This window comes from Euwallacea similis, chromosome 8, assembly GCF_039881205.1.
Source record: "Euwallacea similis isolate ESF13 chromosome 8, ESF131.1, whole genome shotgun sequence".
NCBI lineage: Eukaryota > Metazoa > Arthropoda > Insecta > Coleoptera > Curculionidae > Euwallacea > Euwallacea similis.
Window position 1 is genome coordinate 1,884,462 of NC_089616.1, and position 17,673 is coordinate 1,902,134.

At 34.3% G+C, this 17,673-nt stretch overlaps 3 protein-coding genes across 7 annotated transcripts; 1 reads left to right on the plus strand and 2 right to left on the minus strand.

Moving 5' to 3' along the window:
* Positions 1 to 66: 66 nt before the first annotated feature.
* Set (NAP domain-containing protein SET) lies at positions 67 to 2,616 on the minus strand. The gene is made up of 5 exons (XM_066392550.1): positions 2,241 to 2,616; positions 1,922 to 2,111; positions 1,458 to 1,642; positions 1,140 to 1,287; positions 67 to 1,025 (listed from the first exon to the last, which is right to left on the minus strand). Exons 1-5 carry the CDS (start codon positions 2,487 to 2,489, stop codon positions 991 to 993), a joined length of 807 nt encoding a protein of 268 aa, XP_066248647.1. The 5' UTR covers positions 2,490 to 2,616; the 3' UTR covers positions 67 to 990.
* Positions 2,617 to 3,085: 469 nt separating this feature from the next.
* Klp64D (kinesin-like protein 64D) lies at positions 3,086 to 6,908 on the plus strand. Its single transcript, XM_066392518.1, has 8 exons — positions 3,086 to 3,314; positions 3,470 to 3,705; positions 3,766 to 4,293; positions 4,351 to 4,545; positions 4,596 to 4,796; positions 4,853 to 4,926; positions 4,984 to 5,401; positions 5,512 to 6,908. The coding sequence occupies exons 2-8, from the start codon at positions 3,478 to 3,480 to the stop codon at positions 5,740 to 5,742; spliced, it is 1,875 nt and encodes a 624-aa protein (XP_066248615.1). The 5' UTR covers positions 3,086 to 3,314; positions 3,470 to 3,477; the 3' UTR covers positions 5,743 to 6,908.
* Positions 6,909 to 9,708: 2,800 nt separating this feature from the next.
* On the minus strand, positions 9,709 to 17,489 carry LOC136410576 (protein phosphatase 1 regulatory subunit 37 homolog). 5 transcript variants are annotated; one of them, XM_066392779.1, is made up of 10 exons: positions 17,009 to 17,489; positions 16,780 to 16,950; positions 14,631 to 14,936; positions 14,080 to 14,265; positions 13,509 to 14,021; positions 13,059 to 13,333; positions 12,817 to 13,005; positions 12,562 to 12,681; positions 12,291 to 12,476; positions 9,709 to 11,887 (listed from the first exon to the last, which is right to left on the minus strand). In XM_066392779.1, exons 2-10 carry the CDS (start codon positions 16,907 to 16,909, stop codon positions 11,630 to 11,632), a joined length of 2,163 nt encoding a protein of 720 aa, XP_066248876.1. In that variant the 5' UTR covers positions 16,910 to 16,950; positions 17,009 to 17,489; the 3' UTR covers positions 9,709 to 11,629. The 5 variants fall into 5 exon arrangements, with proteins under 5 accessions (XP_066248876.1, XP_066248880.1, XP_066248879.1 ...); XM_066392783.1 differs by lacking the exon at positions 17,009 to 17,489 and adding an exon at positions 14,937 to 15,060 and having other exon boundaries at positions 14,631 to 14,867; positions 16,780 to 16,908; XM_066392782.1 differs by lacking the exon at positions 17,009 to 17,489 and adding an exon at positions 14,937 to 15,060 and having other exon boundaries at positions 14,631 to 14,885; positions 16,780 to 16,908.
* Between the last annotated feature and the right edge of the window lie 184 nt (positions 17,490 to 17,673).

A 17,673-nucleotide genomic window follows, 5' to 3' on the forward strand; every position in this document is an offset into this window, starting at 1 on the left:
TATGTGAAATCGTGCACATTTTAAAAACAATTTATTAAATTATGCAACACACAAAAAGTCAATACACTTCTCCTTAAAAAACATTTCAAAGAATCTCTTTTTTAACTTCATCATAAATCTTACATTACGTTAATACAACATGCCGGCTAACTTGTACCTGGAGTTATGCAAAATAGTACCGCAAAAAATAAAATGATATTCAACGTATTTACAGACGATTCCTAATTATTGCGACTTAAACGAGTACCGATTTTAGCAATTAGAGGCTGAAGTTGCAACGAATACTCCAAGAATGTCTATACTATACATTATTATTTCTGTGTCCACTGAAGAGGTGCGGATTAAGCAAAACGTAAAATACCTATGAGTAACATTTTCTACGAGTTAGAGGCAAAAAATACGCTTATTGTAGTTTTTTGATTGGTTTACTTGCTAGCACTTGACTAGAGAATTCTTGGAAAATTCATATTTACACAAACATATCGCGAATATATATTCAATAGTAGCCTGGAGAAGTAAGATGCAACTGTCACGGAGTTTTAATTAAACACAATAAGAGTACTATTTTACATAAGAAGGTGTATAAAAATAATAAACCTTCATTCGCCTCTGTTATGTACACATACACCCAATATTTCTAATAAAATAAAATTACTTTAACTTTCCAATAACATAATTATATATAAACAACCAAATATACTTTATAAATTAAAAAGATTTCAATCTAAACATAGGTAAAATTAATAAAATATGTGCTGCTTTGTTCCATTCATTCCATGTGAAACTATCATTAACAACGATAAGGCAAATTTTTCTGGTGGATCCGATTGACATTTTTGTCTTTTTCTTTAAACGGGCACCTTAATAATCTTATGTCGATGAAGACGGCAATACGTTTTAATTTTTACTAATGAGACACGATAAAGGGCCAATTTTTTCGTAAATTAATGAACAAAAATTGTTATAAAATAAATAAATGTTACGCCGATTCTAAACCTGCCTACCTGTTAAAGAGCTGTTGTTTCCTGGAAATCAATGCAAAATTATATTACTCCGGCCACTAATAACAATTTAGAAAGTTACTGTCCATTGAACTTTCACAAACTAAAATGCGGAAAAGTAAACAATCAGTCACGTACCTGAAGTACTCGATCCAGACAAGTTTTCCGGGTCTAACGATTCCTCGTTCTCGTCACTTGAGCTCTCTTCTTCACCTTCTACCCCATTCTCTTCTTCCTGGCCATCAGCAACTAAGAAGTATTGGATAGGGTTTACCCATAAATCATCCTACAACAGAAGAAATAAGATTATTAAGAAACAGTTTTGTAGCAGGTAAATATAGAACCAAAAACAGATCCACAATTAGAGATTCTAGATCATTTTCTGTGGATATTGAACAGATTAATGTATATAGGGATAACAGCTGAGAACTTATTGATCAAGCTTTGTTTATATACCTTAAAGTCTTCGGCAATATTGTCAGTATATGGATCCACATTATCTGTAAACCAAGTGAAGAAACTTGTCCTTGTTGCTTCTAAGCGCCTTTTTCTATTATTTTTCGCATTCGCTTCTTGGAATGTTTGGCCTAGTTGAACTCCTTCTTTCCAATTGATTGGAGTGCTTTTGGAAGATGGAGAGTCTGAGAAGAATTAATCCCATTTAGGGGTTATTAGGGCAGTGATACTCGGTGTGAGTTTATCCTTTAGACTCAGTTCACTGTCAAAAATTGTATGACAAATCTGGTTAACAAACTGTTAGAAAAAAATTTTTGTTGCATTCCTACCTTTGAGGTCACTTTCAAAAAAAGTTGTAATAAGAATAAGATTTTCTTCAGAACCTGATTTGCTCTACATACAGCCAAAGGGGAACAACTTTTTTTCTGAAATCCCCTGTATAATTAAGCATTATATTTACTTACCATTATCAAAGACATATTCCTTGGTAAGAACCGGGTTGTGGAAATAAGGATTTTCATCGAAATAAAACTTAATTTGGAACCCTGAAAGGATATTTTCAAACTCCTCTATTTCTAATTTCGTCAAGTGGTGTAAGCAATCTTCTTCTTCCTGACCACTGAAGAGGTTACTAATGTCGGGATGATTCATAATCTGAGTTAACATTAAAGAGCATTTTGTTGTAATGTAAAATAGATTTTACAAAATTTGTTGCTGATAAACAAAACGGATTTTGAGATATGACTAGTGGTCGAGCTGGTGATTATATAAAAAAAAGGATACAGCTGTGGCCCAGAAATTTGGTATGTTACTAATCAGCTGACTCCTCTTTTCTATGTGCGGCTTCCTTAAACGGTTATATTTAATTTCGATTTGCAGGACCTCCTCCGACGCTTTCTCATTGATGCTATCTAGCTGGTTTTGAATGAGATCAATTTCCTCCAAAGTTTTTTGAGTTGCATGATCGTAATCGGTCGCTCGCTCAGACTCCGATATTCGTTTGAACTTCTTACTGGCGGGTTCCCCTGACATGTTAATTATTTTGACTTAAAAAATAATTAAATAATATGTGGAGTTGAAAGAAAATAGAAGAAGAAAGTTCTTGCATACAAATAAACAAAACAAATGTGATTCACAACCATTCCCATGTGACAATTAGGAATTTGGTATTTGGAGCTGTCAGGTTTGGCCAATCAGGACTGACTTTTTCTGTTAGGTAAACGCACGTTATCCTTTCACAAATCCACGTTCAGTATACATCAAAATGTGGGGTTAGTAAAACTATTAAAGCTATAAAAACGGATAGGCAACTATTCATTAACATAAATTGACTCCTTAAATATTCAGTTTTTCCATATATAGCACGATTCTGATTAAAGAACAATCTGAAATCTTGCAAAGATTTTTCATATTTTTAGCTTTAGCGAATCAAAATGCTCACTACAGCTGTCGGATCTATTCGGAACACCCATGGAATTAAAACTGATCGCACTTCGCCCTTCTGACAATTTTTTGTACTTTTCTCTGGGTGACAGTTTCAATGAAATGTCAATATCATATGATTTATGATGAGAAATTTGTTTATTGTGAATTCCTAAATGTTGGAATGGTGACAGTTTATCATTGTGAATCTGTGATATAATTATTTGTTATAAATTATCATGAAAAAATTCATTTAATTAAATACCTTTGTTGTGTACACATCACCGATTTTCCTTTCAATTAATACTCATATACATTCCGATATTGGTTAATCCAATCTATTAGCCAAGGCAAGACACAAGAATAGTTTATATGATTATCCATCTATTGCCTAGAGTAGCCCCTAGTTATCTTTGAATCAACAGTAAAGTACAAGTAAGTAAGGTAGTAGTAACAAGTATAAGTAAGAGTGTGATATCTTATTTGCCTAGGCACATACTCAATATAAAACTATATTTCATTGCACTTTCAATTCAATGTATTAAATTCTTCATCCACTTCTGTATTACATTTTTAATAATTTGTTATAGAGGCAACAATGAGTAATCAACAACTTAATCAGACAAGTGCAAACAATGTTAGGGTTTTCTTGAGAGTAAGACCTTTTAATGAGAGAGAAATCAAGGAAGGAACTAAGAGCACTTTAGTGTGCGATTACAAGGAACATGTGGTTATGCTACAGAAGCCAAAAGACAAGCGTTCAGGAAAGGATACTGATAAGAAATACTTCCAGTTAGATTATATATTTTCACCCCTTGCTACTCAGGTTAGTAGTTTTACTAATGACTGGTCCCTCATTCAAAGCCTAATTTAATCAATTTTGCAGCTCGATGTGTACCGACTTGCTGCTGCACCTCTTGTTGAACAAGTTTTTGATGGATATAACGGAACAATTTTTGCTTATGGCCAAACAGGAACTGGGAAAACATACACCATGACTGGAAATTATGAAATTCCAGATGTGCGGGGAATAATTCCCAATACTTTCACACATATTTTTACACAAATAGCCAACGCTAGTGAAGATCGCTCTTTCATTGTTAAAGTTACATACCTTGAGATCTACAATGAAGAAGTGCGTGATCTGTTAGGAGCAGATCCGCACAAGAAGTTGCAAATTAAGGAGAGGACAGATATTGGTATATATGTGAAGGATTTAACGGGGTTTACTGTTGATTCGGTGGAGTCTATTTCCCAACTCATGGAACGTGGGAATAAAAACAGGATTACGAGGTCCACTATGATGAATAATGTTAGTTCAAGATCACACGCGGTGTTTACGATAGTTGTGGAGACTAGGCATCGTGACAAAAACCAGACTACAGTCGGGAAGCTCAATTTAGTTGATTTGGCTGTAAGCTTTTTGCTGAATACTTGTAATACTGTTTATTGGTATGAAAATATTTTGTAGGGATCTGAAAGAGTTAATAAAACTGGTGTATCTGGAATAAGTTTAAGAGAGTCTGGAAGCATTAATCAGTCTCTTCTCACTTTAGGAAATGTAATTCAAGCTCTTATTGAAAACAAAAGCTTTATTCCATACAGAAACTCAAAACTAACACGCCTTCTTCAAGATTCCCTCGGAGGAAACTCGAAAACCACTATGGTAAACGTTTTCATAATTAAAGTTCAGAAAATAATCAATATTTTTACTAGATATCTATGGTTGGTCCATCGGAATCGGATTATGAGGAAACGTACAGTACTTTACGTTACTCTCATAAGGCCAAATATATACGCAATTTCGCTAAAGTAAACGTTGAGGAAGGCGGCTTAATTGAGAGATTCGAAAGTGAAATCGCCGAGCTACAGCAGAAATTGTCGTTATTAACAATGGCATCAGAACAACCGAGGGCGGTAATTTTAATCATAAAATTAAGTTTTGCATATACTAAAAGTAAACTGATTTTCAGCAAAAGAAAAAAGTTAAATCTGAAGCTGATGTTGAGAAGATGAAGAAAGCTGAAGCGGAGATGCAGAGAATTGAGTAAGGTCTTAATTATTCAGTAAAACAGGCTCAGTAACTACTTTTTTTTCACTTCAGCTATGAAAAACGAGAATTAGAAGAAAGGATGGCAATAATATCAAAGAAGATTATCTGCGGTGGCGAGAATCTCCTGGAAAAGGCTCAGCAACAAGAATTCCTTCTATTAACATCAGACCAAGAGATTGAGAACCTGGACAGAAGTCATCAAGCTCTGGAAGAGCAATATAACAGGATGACTGAAGAGAAAATTGATATTGAAGGAAAATATTCTTCTTTACAAGAAGAAGATTCAGATTTAACGCGCAAAATGACTATGTTGCAGCAAAGGATTAAGGAATCAAAAGAGGAACATGCAGACAAAGAACATGAATACCAAAGAGAGATGGAGGCTCTGAATGACAATAATCGGTTGCTAGTGAGGGAAATGCAGTTATCCAATTTGATGATCGATTATTATATTCCTCAGGAATATAAGGTATCTTATATTTACGTTATACATGTATATAAAAATAGAAATTGTATGAGGACTTCGGCTATAATTGATATTAAGAGAAATCTCAGTCTCATTTCTAACTTTTATTTCAGAGGCTTATACAGAACTACTGTACATTCAACAATGACACACAAGAATACCAGTTGCAAGGAGTGGCGTATACTGGAAACAACATGCGGAAACGGCAAACGTTGTCTGAAGAGAATCCACCCATTATTTTCGATATGAAACAAGTTTACCATAAGTACCCGGAGAAGAAAAAAATCGCAGGCAAACAGTCATTATTGAAGACATACTCAGCTGTATCCAAACCCTCCCGATAGTTTAGTAACTGGTTATTTGCTAAGCCAAGGTTTATCCAAGAGCGTTTTTTTTTGTTTTTTGTTTTAGTTATAGATAAGAGAGTATCTATCTCTATTAATTTATCTATAGAGTTGGACGGTAATCTCTGAGTTGGTGGTTGGTTCTTCGAGAAAATAGAAACTTTCTTCTTTTCTATAACTAATTTTGTGAATAAACTCAGCCTAATTTGTCCAACTTACTCTGGGTGAGCAAAGTCTTACTTTCGTAAATTTACATTAGCTTAGTTGCATTAAAAATGAGTTGGATGAACAAAGTGTTTTTAGATAAGTAATTAAGTGAGAATGGGCAAATTTAGCTGCCAAAATTGGTCATCTAGTTTACGTTAACATCATCATATTTTACAAAACAGTAGCGAATCTCGAAAGGAGAAAATTTTGGTTGTTTATCTTGAGTTTTCGAATATGCAGGCTACTTATGTATTTGCATCGCGTTTCATCGGCTACATGTAGCCAAACAGGAAACGGTTCTAGTCAAGGCGAAAGTCATACCTGCAGTTATTATGCACAAAAAACGAAAGTATTCCAATAGTTTCTTTCTTTCGTATATTTTTATATGTTGTTATTCGTTAAGTAAAAATTACGATAATTTGCTTAAAAGAAGAACGATGCATCTCTTGATTTAAAATGCAATTGTACTTTTGAAAAATGAATTCTCATATTGGAATGTAGTCAGTGGAAAAACCTGATACGTCCAAATACAATAGACTTTGATAAGCCGTTCCAACGTTCAAGTAAACTGAGCGTTTGTGTGATTCGATGTTTGAACGCAGGGTCTACTATTTTTATGTAAAGGGGTGGTCATTAAAACACCTCAAGTAAGCGATAGAATATCAGAGGCATGTCTTGGATAAATTCGTCTGTTACCACTTTTTCAGTTAGCTGTTTGATGATACATAGCAAATGGCTTAATGAACGACCTCTGTCTATGATTCATCGCCTATGGAGTGTGTTTGAAATCATCATCCGTTATAAATTGTTTTGATTGAACCTTTAGTAGCTATTAACTTAGTAGTCTGAAACCAAATAATATCTAGTCATTTATGATATAGCTATAGAGTCCCTTGAACTGTATCTAAAAATGTATAAAATGGCAACTTAACTAATAAAGGTTAATAATTTTGAATTTATATCATTAGTTTTGTAAATTCAGGTGTAACTTAAAAATTCTAGTAGTTAATAAATAACAGAGAATTAATTTGAGGTGGAAGGGAAGTAGACCAAGAGCTTCGTATGTTAGAATTAACATAGGCACTCGTAATCATTTTTCTGCTTAAAATCGGGATCATGTTTTTGTTAAAAGTTAGGTTTGGTTTGTTTGAGTTACAGCAAAAAAGGGCACGGAGAGTAATAAATGCGAGATTCATTTGAATAATATGCAGGGTGTTCCTGAAATGGTTGTTAAACGCTTGACCAAAAATTTTTAATCCAAATATGAGGTGCTCTATGCAATCTTACCGATATCTAATGTTGCTTCATTTTACTGTTACAGGGCGCCAAAGTTCTCAAATGAATATTCTTTTTCCGAAATAATTATTAAACGCTTTTTTTAATTTTCACTAATTTTGAAACTAAGAATTATTACATGAATTGGCGTGTTTTGATGTGAGCGAGACTCTTTAATGCGTGGAAATATTAAAAATAGCACGTGGTTCTTAAACAAAAGTTTGAATTTTTGCTACCCCCTGTATGAATAACTTTACCTTTTTTCCCTACCACAAATTAACTTTATTTTGAAACTTTTTTGTCTCTTGTAAAATTTTTGCCTGGTGTACAGCTTCTCTACAAAAAAATTATTTACGATACCATACATTTGGTCATTGTTTAATCAGAACGAAAAAAATTTTAATTTTAAATAACTATCAACTTAGTTTAATTCACATAACAAATGTTCAAAATGTTTACCGTTTTCCTTAATACACAAATAAACTCGTTTTCATCACTATACACATGTTCGTTATGTACTTCAATTTTGTTTCAAACTGCCTCTTCGACTTCCACTGTCCTAATTGTACATCGGAGTCCTCAATTAACATTATTTGTATAAAACTACTCGTTTTCCTAAGTAGCGTTTCAATATTCACGAAAGTTTGATGGTTCAGAATGCTGCGGTACACAAAAACATTCAATCTTACATAATCCTCGAAAAAAATTCAATATTAATTCCTGAAAAAAAAATTCTCAAAACAGTTAGAGTTTCGAATTAATGTCGAATCGAAATAGAAGCGTGCACAGTTGAGACCTGCATCACAAAAAAACAGTATTAATTCCTGAAAAGTTTTTAAAATCTTCGAAATAGCTCAAGTTACGATGACATTCTTTCGCTACGTCCGAAGATGGTCCTAAGTACTTTTCAAAAGAGCCAAAATTGCAAAGAATTTTAATCTTCAAGTAAAATTCGAATTACTGTCCATTAACCTGACGAAACTTAACCGTAAATCACAAGAAACAACAATTAGACCTCACCTCTGAGCACCAAAAGTGTGAGGTAGAATCACATTAGGAATATCCATTTTCACCCACAAAATGATATTGTATATGTGGTGAAAATTGTACAACAGGAAAAAAGTTTCAAAATAAAATCAGCTCGTGGCAAAGAAAAAATTGGTCATTTGTACAGGGGGTAACAAAAATAAAAACTTTTATTTACAACCCAGTGCTATTTTTAATATTTTCACGAACTAAAAAAAGATTGCGCTCACGCCAAAGCACGCCAATTTATGTAGTAACTATTAGTTCGAATATTAGTGAAAATCCATAAAAGGGTTTAGTAATTATTTTAAAAAACGATATTAATTTTGAAAATTTTAGTGATCTGTAGCAGCAAAACAAAGTAACATTTGACATAGGTAATTTTGCCTAGAATGCCTTATTTTTGGTTAAGCGTTGTAGTCATTTCAGGGACACCCTGTATAATCAAACTTATTGCACCACGTTAAGTTTTATCTTATTTATATTAATGGCAGAATCAACCATAAAAGTTCGTCATTTAAGTCGCAACTTTTAATTGTTTGATCTTCTAAGGTCCACCAGATCAGAGCACAAACAGCTTTATTTGAAAGGTCAATTCTATAGAAACCTAGAAAATGACCAATGTCCTTCCTTAATTTTGTCGTTTTTATGCAATTATTCATTTTTATCGAAAGAAAACTGATAAAATATTTAAAATGTATGGAACCTTCACATGCATTAAAAAGGCATTTGATGCAATTCAGCGATATTTTTGTGGTTGTCTTAATCAGAGTGCATTACTGCCTTTGTTCTAACAAACAAAGGACGCTTACGATAACCTTCTAACCCCGTCTTTTGTAGTCGATTTGATAAAAAGTGAATTAAAAATTTAACCATAATGTTCGGCCTACGCAAACTGTTTCTGGTTTTTGCGCTCTTTTTAAGTGTCACTTCTTCCGATGATGATGAGCAAAACCAATTGACCACAATAACAACGCGGAACATCACTGCCTCTTCTGGGAGAAGTAATTTTAAAGGTATGCACATTCACCAGAAACTAATGTTCTCTGGTTTCAGTTATTTTAAAGGAAGTTAACGAGCCTCATAATTTGTTTATTGGTCGATGCAAAGAGAAATTGCCGATACTACATCAGGAACAGGTCTTTTTAAATAGCGATGGAGAAAGTCAGATATCGGCGAATATAAGAGTGGGTACCTATTGTAGTTTTCTCAGCTTGCAAAAAGTCAAAATAGGATGATTAAAAGTTTTTTTGTAGATGAATGTAGAAGGTATCTTTAAAATCATCTGTGTGAAGATCTTCGATGAAGATCCCGAAGTTTCAGCCTATCCGTCCTATGGAGCCGGGGGGATCGGATATAATTTCATAGAATTTAACGTCCTCACGAACTTTGGGAAAGGATTTAAGTTCTTCGTACAGATTTTTGGAGAGAAAAATCCTGTAAAAGAAAAGGAGAAACTTCAAGTAATTCACAGTTTATTATAAACACAGTTAATCCACAACAAAGGTTAATTTTAAAATACTTTAAGTTATTATACAATATCACATCCATTTTATCACATACACAAGAATATAGATAACAAATCAGTATGGGAATAGGCGAAACAAGTGCATGAGTAAAAATTTTCAAAACCCTTCGGATCCGAATAAAAAATACCATAAAGACCAAAAATAACTTTTCTATTCTAAGATTAACCCCCGCGGTATTGCCTTACAATATTGATATAAAAATATATTTAATATTATCACTAATTTGTAAATATCTACATTTATGCTTTACAAGTTTATGTTTGCACTGGGATTGTAGTTTACACTTAAACGTAAATCAACTCTTTGTATCATTTTCTCTATAACAAACTTATATTTTCTTTGTGGAAATAACGTATAATAGCTTGTACTTAATTCCTACGAAACTGAAACAACGTAACACCACAAAATATCACTAAAAATTAAGTTTATTGGCTTCATGACAATATCAGAATTAGAACTAAGAGACCCTTTTTTAAGTTAGTGGATAGAATCCTATGTGACGAGCAAAGAAAATATACATTCAACCAAATAAACTGCTTAAAGTTGTTTTATCCTAATACAGTAGATATTTATATATAAACGTATTTACACCCTTCAATAATGCACATTCAAATCTTGACTCATTGGACCATTTGCTGGAGAATTTCCAGTCTTTGCTTGACTCAATTTTTGTACTGCGTATTGTCAGTTGCGGGCAAATAGTCCAATTGTTCGAGCAGGTAACTAATGTGGAAAGTCGTCGAGATTAAATTTAGCTGGTTCAGGAAGGAATAATGGTGGACATAACATTACCATCATCCAGCATCAGCAAAAAATAAGTTTCTTTCTGGGATTTGCCGATCTACGTCAGACGCAACATTAGAAATGTTTCTGTTTCAAATAAGTAAAAACCGTTTGGAGAAGTGTAGCACTACTTAACATATATCACAGAATTAATGAATTTAAAAGAATTATCAAACGGCCTGAGATTAACAAGGTTCATTTTTATGAACTACCTTTCAGAAATATCACCACTCTGTTTTGTAGCTTGTCTCTGGTATTTTACACTAACGCTTTTAGATCCTAATAAAAGCCGATTATTCATCAGCGTACTATTTTTTCCTTAACTTAACTTTAAAGGGTTATTTCTATTTTTACACTTGTTTAATAACAAATATACTCGTACATTCTTATCACGTTCGAGTAAATGTACATCTAAAATAAGGTACTGTTTAATCTAAATTCGTTAACGTCATACCAATCTTACATCATTTAAGTTTATAGAACCTAATCTTATCTAGCGAAAACTACGTAAGTAATAAAAATTCTAGAAAAGCTCCTAACATACCCTTATTAAGTACTTTATCATATAAGTTTAGGTACAACGTGTTTCAGTAGCATAAGTTCACCAAGCTTGGTTCCCCAAGTAGTTCATAAAAATACCTTTTAGGCAGCCCCTTGGATTAGCATATGAAGTTAATTAATGGTATTTAGTATCAGTAATATTGAAACATTCGAGCGTTGGAAGCATCGTTGATTGGAATTACTTCTTGATGTTTCGCTAGCACAGGTTCCTAGCTTTATTAGATGTGAGATCGTCATGACTGGCCCGTCTATCTCAAAGGACAACAATATAAAAGACTGGCCCAAAATTCGCTAACTCTAAACAATATTATTGTTAAAAAGCATGAGAACTTCCCTTGGACATTGGAATCATTCCACTCCTAAACCATTTAAAGTGACTGCGACATATTTGCAGAGTTCACAGTTATTTAGAAATTGCAGATGTCGCAATGGAATGTCTGCTGTTGCGCAGAAATTAGTCGGCAACAAAAGGGCTACCTCATTATTAAAAAAAACCATAAACCTTATTATTGACAGTCGTCGCTCTCTAAATGGAGAGTTGTCAAAGATTCCGTACTGTCGTTTGATGAAACGCTGCTTCGAATATTGGCAAATCGTCCAAAAGTGATTTCCTCATCAGGACTTGGTAAGACCTTCGTCACCTTAAATCTAGACTTTGAAGTGATTGGAGAGTGGGTCTCCCTAACGGTTTCTGGAACCTTCATTATTTGGAACCGGCTTCGTGGTGATGGACTAGGCGCGGGAGAAATTAAAGGTGAACCGATCTAAAAATGGATTATTTTTAATCACTGTTTGATGATAATTTGCATTGTTGCCAGGGTTTTAAGATATCTGAAAACATCTATATATCGCAAAAAGTTTCTATCCCATATAAATTTAAGAAGTTGGCAACTGTTATCTAAGTACTGTAAGGCGAATCCAGGAAAATTTAATTAAATTTATCTACTATTTTGTCCATCTCGGACACTGTACAGTTAAGGATAGTAAGCTACAACTTCTGAACTGATATCATTTTGACAGTACAGATTTTAAATTAGACCTCCTAAAAGTACAATCTAAAAAGTTTATCTTGCCTTAAGCCTTGCCAGACGTCGAAATAACCTAATTGTATGATAATGGCGGAGGCAAATAGTTCCGTTCAGTAAAGTAAATGATGACTCAACTTACTTGAAATGTGGTAGTAGGATCTGGAGCACCGTACTTCGGTTCGCAGCTCAAAGACATTTTCCTAGATATCTTTTGGGAAACATTTAATACTTCTTCGTCCTCATCGCTGCTTTCATCTGCGTAATTTCGGTTAACGGTACAGATAGCATTTAACTTTTTTACCATTTCGGCATACGCTTCGGGATCCTGCAAAAAGGGAAGGGAAACCACATTTAAAACATTCACCGAAATGTCGGCCAAATTACATGAAACTTTCCACAACACTACTTACATTGCAAGAACGATTGTTATCATCAATTTCAATTTTGCTAATTTTTGAATTCGTTAAGGCAGTACACAGCGCTTCGATACCCAATATTTGAATGGCCTTATTTCCTTTCAAGTTAATTTTCTTAAAAAAAAAGATCAATAAAGACTTCACTTTCTGGATAGCTTTGGCAATACATTAGTTCAAAATTGTTGTGTCTCGACTTGGTGATGACGATCGAAATAAAAGTGAACGCTTTGACATGACTACCTGACTTACCTGTAATGATGTATTCGCCGGTAAAGCATGCGCGAGAGTTAAAATACCCTTACAAGTTAAAAGCGTACACTGAAGACCCAGACCCTCCAAGGACTGCGTGTGCACAAGGGCTTCACTAATATAAGACAAAACGTCATCTGTTAAGTTATTGTATCCAATATTTAGTGTGTGCAGATTCTTGCACTCAATCTAAAAACAGTTTTCTTGTATCATGAGGTATAAAAAACTAAAATTCTACTTACAATTATGTTTTTAATCACCGGTCCACTTTTTTCGGTAATTTGGTTATTAAATATAACCAATACTGACAGCCCAATACCAGGGGTTTTTTGATTGCACAAGCCTTTGGAAAGCACCTCTAATCCCCGATCTCCTAAGTTGTTATTACTAATATCTAATACTTTAAGGTGCGTATTATTAACAAGGAACCTCTGTAAAGCATCTGCTTCTTTAGTATATAAACCCGTAGACGGTAAATACAACTCTCTTATTGTTTGGTTGGTCATAAGAGCTTCAACTAAAAAAAGGCAACGTGGAACTTTTTATGGGAAGATGTGATCTGAAGCAAAGTCTTAAAAATATTGACATTTTAACACTCTGTATCTTAAGAACAAAGTGTTTGGGACTTCACATATAAACGAAAAACTGGCCAATGACTTTCATAGCATAACGAATTCTAGATTGCACCTTACCTAGATAAAAAGTCGGTAATTTCTCTAACATGCAGCTATCAAATTTAAGTATCGCAATATTTGGGTTATTTTTGATGGCATGGATCAAACTCCTCATGTATGGTTCATTTATTTTCATCCCCTTAAAAGACAGAGACTCAAGTGCTAGAATATTTCCACAAGCACTGCAGAACGACTTCCACGTGTCATCATCTTCAAAGTTCATGGCGATCTCAAAATGGCAAACTGAATTGTAATAGTGCAAACTATTCAAAAATTCCGTCATAATTTGTGGAGTAAATTCGCATTCCTGAAGGATTAAGGTGTGAAAATTGGCCACCTTCAAAATATCCTCTAAAGTCTCAGCAACCTCGCAAGACATTTTTATTGAAGCTAATTTCAACGTTGCCGAATGGTTGATGTTATTTTTAATTTCCAGTATTTGAGATTTGATTGTATCCAATTCGATGGTTTTATGTTTCTTGCATGAGTCTTGATAAATTTTCAGGATTTCGCCGGCGGGGATAAAATCCTCTAAAATTACTCGGATGAATGTTGCTGGGAGTAGATTTTTATTAAATGAAATATTTACCGATAACCCAAGCATACTCTTCAGGTTCTCGGTAACTCACGAGATCTAATTCATCGCTTGGAAAGGCTATATGTCGAGCGGTACTATTTCTTTCAATGGATGCTAGGAAGCAGGAAGGTTTTCGTAATATAGAAGGACGAAGTGTCGCTGATACCTTAACAGCGCTCTCTGAACTGTCGTCTTCATCTAACAATAACAATGAAGATTATGTTATGGATGTTCGAAATGCTACGATATGTATACGATATGCAACAAATGCTACGATATGTAGGAACATAAACTGATACTATATACATAAAAAAATTAAATATAATATAAAAAAGCGCATAAATCGGATAAATACAAAATCTAACACAACTATCTAAAAATTGCGTTAGCTCATGATCGGTTTAGTAATATACAGTGGTCAAAATAACAATTTTCAAATGCCTCTTTGGCATGTAAGACGGTTTTCCTCGAAATAATATATAATTCAGTGCCCTAGTTCACTCCAAGTTCACTGTCACCAAAAAGTCAAGAAAATCAACACCATTTTTCGATTTCATACTCACCAGAACTTTTAGAGTCTCTTTCATCTTCTACAGTACCTACAGAACCATGGAGATTCGGTTCTACTCGTTCATCAAGACATGTTTTGTCAACGTCAATATGAATAATGTCTTCGATACCATCGTCTTCTTCTGACGTAGTACTATCTTCAGGAGTAATGCTGTTCGGCGAAGATGGAACTGTTAGATGGAAAATACCAACCTGTGTCGGTTCTAAGGGAGTACACAACTCTTCTTCATCTATTGAAAATGACTTATCTATTAAGCAATTAGCTAGTTTTGATGATTTTGCTTTGGTTTTTGAAGTACCTGGAAAGATGGTAAATTTCATGTTGGCAAAGCTGCTTAAGACCAGGAATGTAGGAGCGTATTACAAGCTGCAAGTTGTCTATTTTCAATGATCACGTGAGGGGTGTATTTAAGTAAATACCTGCTGAAACATTTAGGGCGAATCAAAGCTGCAATTGCAGGTAATTGGTCCAAAAAAACTCGATCCAGAGTTGGAGGCAGGAAAAAGAAAATATATTAAAATAGTGGCAGACGTAATTATGATATCAATTTTGGAAGAATTACTGATCAGGTAATTAGGAGTTTAAAGTCTAATACTTGGGAGACGGCAAACCATATTTTCTTTGCGAAGTTGTTTGTAAACAGGTCTGAGTCGGCACCATTGTCTTGTCCGGTGCCACGCACACCTTGACATTTACCAGATCTACAATGATGTCTGCGCTGAGATTAAAGATCCTTATCAATATTCGCTGCCTCATCAGAAGCAGGTACTAAATCACCCTTTTTTTGTTGTTGGTAGCTTCCTCCGAATATAGATTGTTTTTGTTATCCTTGTTTATTTATTTTACGGTTCGAGTTTAGTAAAGGAATCTTAGCAGTCCCTTTGACTACTATCGGGTTAGCGGTATCGGCACTGACTTGTTAATTTTTTGCTTAAACAGGATTTTTGTCAACTGCAATGTGTGTTGGTGAGGTGATTTTTTTCTCTAAAAACTTATTCATTATTTTTTTGAGTTTCTTTTTTCCAGCAGTTCACGAACAGCTGTGTTACTCATAATATTATTGATCATTATTATTTGTTTATATTCTGACAACACCTGTATATATGTATATCTCAAAACATTGTCTGACAGATTAGAAGAATATAGATCTTTTTTCTAATTTGAGTCGCTTTGTATCTTTTACTGTTTCCTTAATTCCCATGCAACTCACTTTATTTGGGACGTCCAGTATTATTTTTAGTTAAATGTTAGTTAAATCGCCTCCTAGAGCTCATTCAGAGCTTTCTTATATACCCAGCTTCTTTTTTAAGACAGGGTACATAACAAAAAAAAATGTTTGTCCTAGATAATAAAAGCAAGAAATCTGTTGGAAAACCACATTCATGTGCCTCAATTGAACCTTCAGGGAAATGTGCAAGGCAGCAGAGGTTTTGCATCTGCATGCCTACCAGATTGCACTAAAAAGTATTGTGCTAAAATTATATTTAAAGACCTATAACACGCTCCATTCATTCTGGCATTAAATAAAACAGCGGCAAGCAATTGGCAAAATTATTGCATGGCTTCAAACTGCAGATCAAAAAATCATTTCATAGCAGCATATATCCATTAGCTGTTTGCATTATGGTCATTCTGTATAGCCTCTTTCAAGTTTACATAACAATGATATAGATACAATTAAAGGCACTCATATCCTGTACAAGATACCCTCTGCCCTAATGCTGTGCTCTAACCAATAGAAGGGCGACAATGGAAAAATAACTGTGTAGTTATCAATAGTGATATGAAGGGTTACATAAGCTTAAAGCTGAATTGGTTAACTCTGCTATTTCAGTTTGTCATGTGCTGATGATGCAATTTTTTGCCTTGAAACTATGATTATGTATGCTGTCTTGTTCTATCCTCCCAGCAGCAACAACAAGAGAAGGAGAGGAACAATAGAGTATGTGAATCCAGTTTAAAGGAGGAATGGCAAAGCTGAATGATGTGGTTCACAAATTTACAACCCTTCTATTGGTACAGAACTTTTGCATGACACCACTGTACAAGCATCTAATAGGACAGTGTTATTTCCAAAAGGATTATTAGTGCCTTGTAAGCAGATCTGGGATGGAAAGCTTAAAAATATGTCAATTGCTTACTAATATTAATTTCACAGAGAGTAGAATCTTCGGAATGTTCGGTGTCTAAAGGGCTTTCTGTGATACTTTCAGTACCACTGTCTATGAGAAATGGGGTATCATTTTCTTCCACACATGTATCCACATCCATCACTTATTTTTAATCCCTGTAAGATTTCTTTCTATTATGGCCTGAAATAAAAACAACAGTTTTGGTGGTAAACAACGGTTATCTAACAGGCACTTTTACATTTTTTTCGGATCATCCTCTTTGGATCTTTATGATTTAAAGCAGAACAGTTTTGTGCAATTCTGAAATCGAAATAAACTATGGACGATCATTCAAAATAAACGACGAGCTTAATGCTAGCATATGCAGAGGTACTTAAAAGGAATGTCAAAAATAGCTAATTTGGGCTGGATTGGGCTGATAAATGTGTCTTAAAATTACAGTTCGAATTAATTATCTGAAAAATACACAATGACATGGACACCAAAATAATTCCCTAAAAACCATGTTTCCTGGTAATTGCAGGTTAACAGGTTATAACAATTAAGAGCAAAAACTGTATAAATAAAGGCTGTCACTTTTTACTAACTACACCGGGTCCTTTAAGTGCGTATTTTCGGTCATGCCTCTCTTTTTTTAATGGCGCGAATTAGAGAAGGACAAGAGGGAATGTCTAGAAACAGAGGAGCAAAAACGTTGAAAAGGAATTAACATATATTAATAGTTCTTTGGTTCGTCCGGCAAACGATCTAACCAATTAGCCGAGTTCGGTAATTGCATCCCGAATATCCCCGAGCGCCCCGGACATCGGCCCATTTCATCTTCCATCTCATATCTCATCTCGTCCCAGCTTGTCAGGTAGTAGAAAGTGAGAAAAAGACAGAGAGTGCTCTTTTCTTTCCCTC

What these genes read in the sequence shown, in the direction of transcription:
- Set (XM_066392550.1), bottom strand. Translation starts at nt 2,489, where the DNA reads ATGTCAGGGGAACCCGCCAGTAAGAAGTTCAAACGAATATCGGAGTCT. An exon ending in GGAATATGTCTTTGATAATG is followed by an intron (nt 1,643 to 1,921) that starts GTAAGTAAATAT and finishes AATTCTTCTCAG; the next exon opens with ACTCTCCATCTTCCAAAAGC. An exon ending in GTCTGGATCGAGTACTTCAG is followed by an intron (nt 1,026 to 1,139) that starts GTACGTGACTGA and finishes ATTGATTTCCAG; the next exon opens with GAAACAACAGCTCTTTAACA.
- Klp64D (XM_066392518.1), top strand. Translation starts at nt 3,478, where the DNA reads ATGAGTAATCAACAACTTAATCAGACAAGTGCAAACAATGTTAGGGTT. An exon ending in GCGGAGATGCAGAGAATTGA is followed by an intron (nt 4,927 to 4,983) that starts GTAAGGTCTTAA and finishes TTTTCACTTCAG; the next exon opens with CTATGAAAAACGAGAATTAG. An exon ending in ATATTCCTCAGGAATATAAG is followed by an intron (nt 5,402 to 5,511) that starts GTATCTTATATT and finishes CTTTTATTTCAG; the next exon opens with AGGCTTATACAGAACTACTG.
- LOC136410576 (XM_066392779.1), bottom strand. Translation starts at nt 16,909, where the DNA reads ATGGATGTGGATACATGTGTGGAAGAAAATGATACCCCATTTCTCATA. An exon ending in CGGTGATTAAAAACATAATT is followed by an intron (nt 13,006 to 13,058) that starts GTAAGTAGAATT and finishes AACTGTTTTTAG; the next exon opens with ATTGAGTGCAAGAATCTGCA. An exon ending in ATAACAATCGTTCTTGCAAT is followed by an intron (nt 12,477 to 12,561) that starts GTAAGTAGTGTT and finishes CCCTTTTTGCAG; the next exon opens with GATCCCGAAGCGTATGCCGA.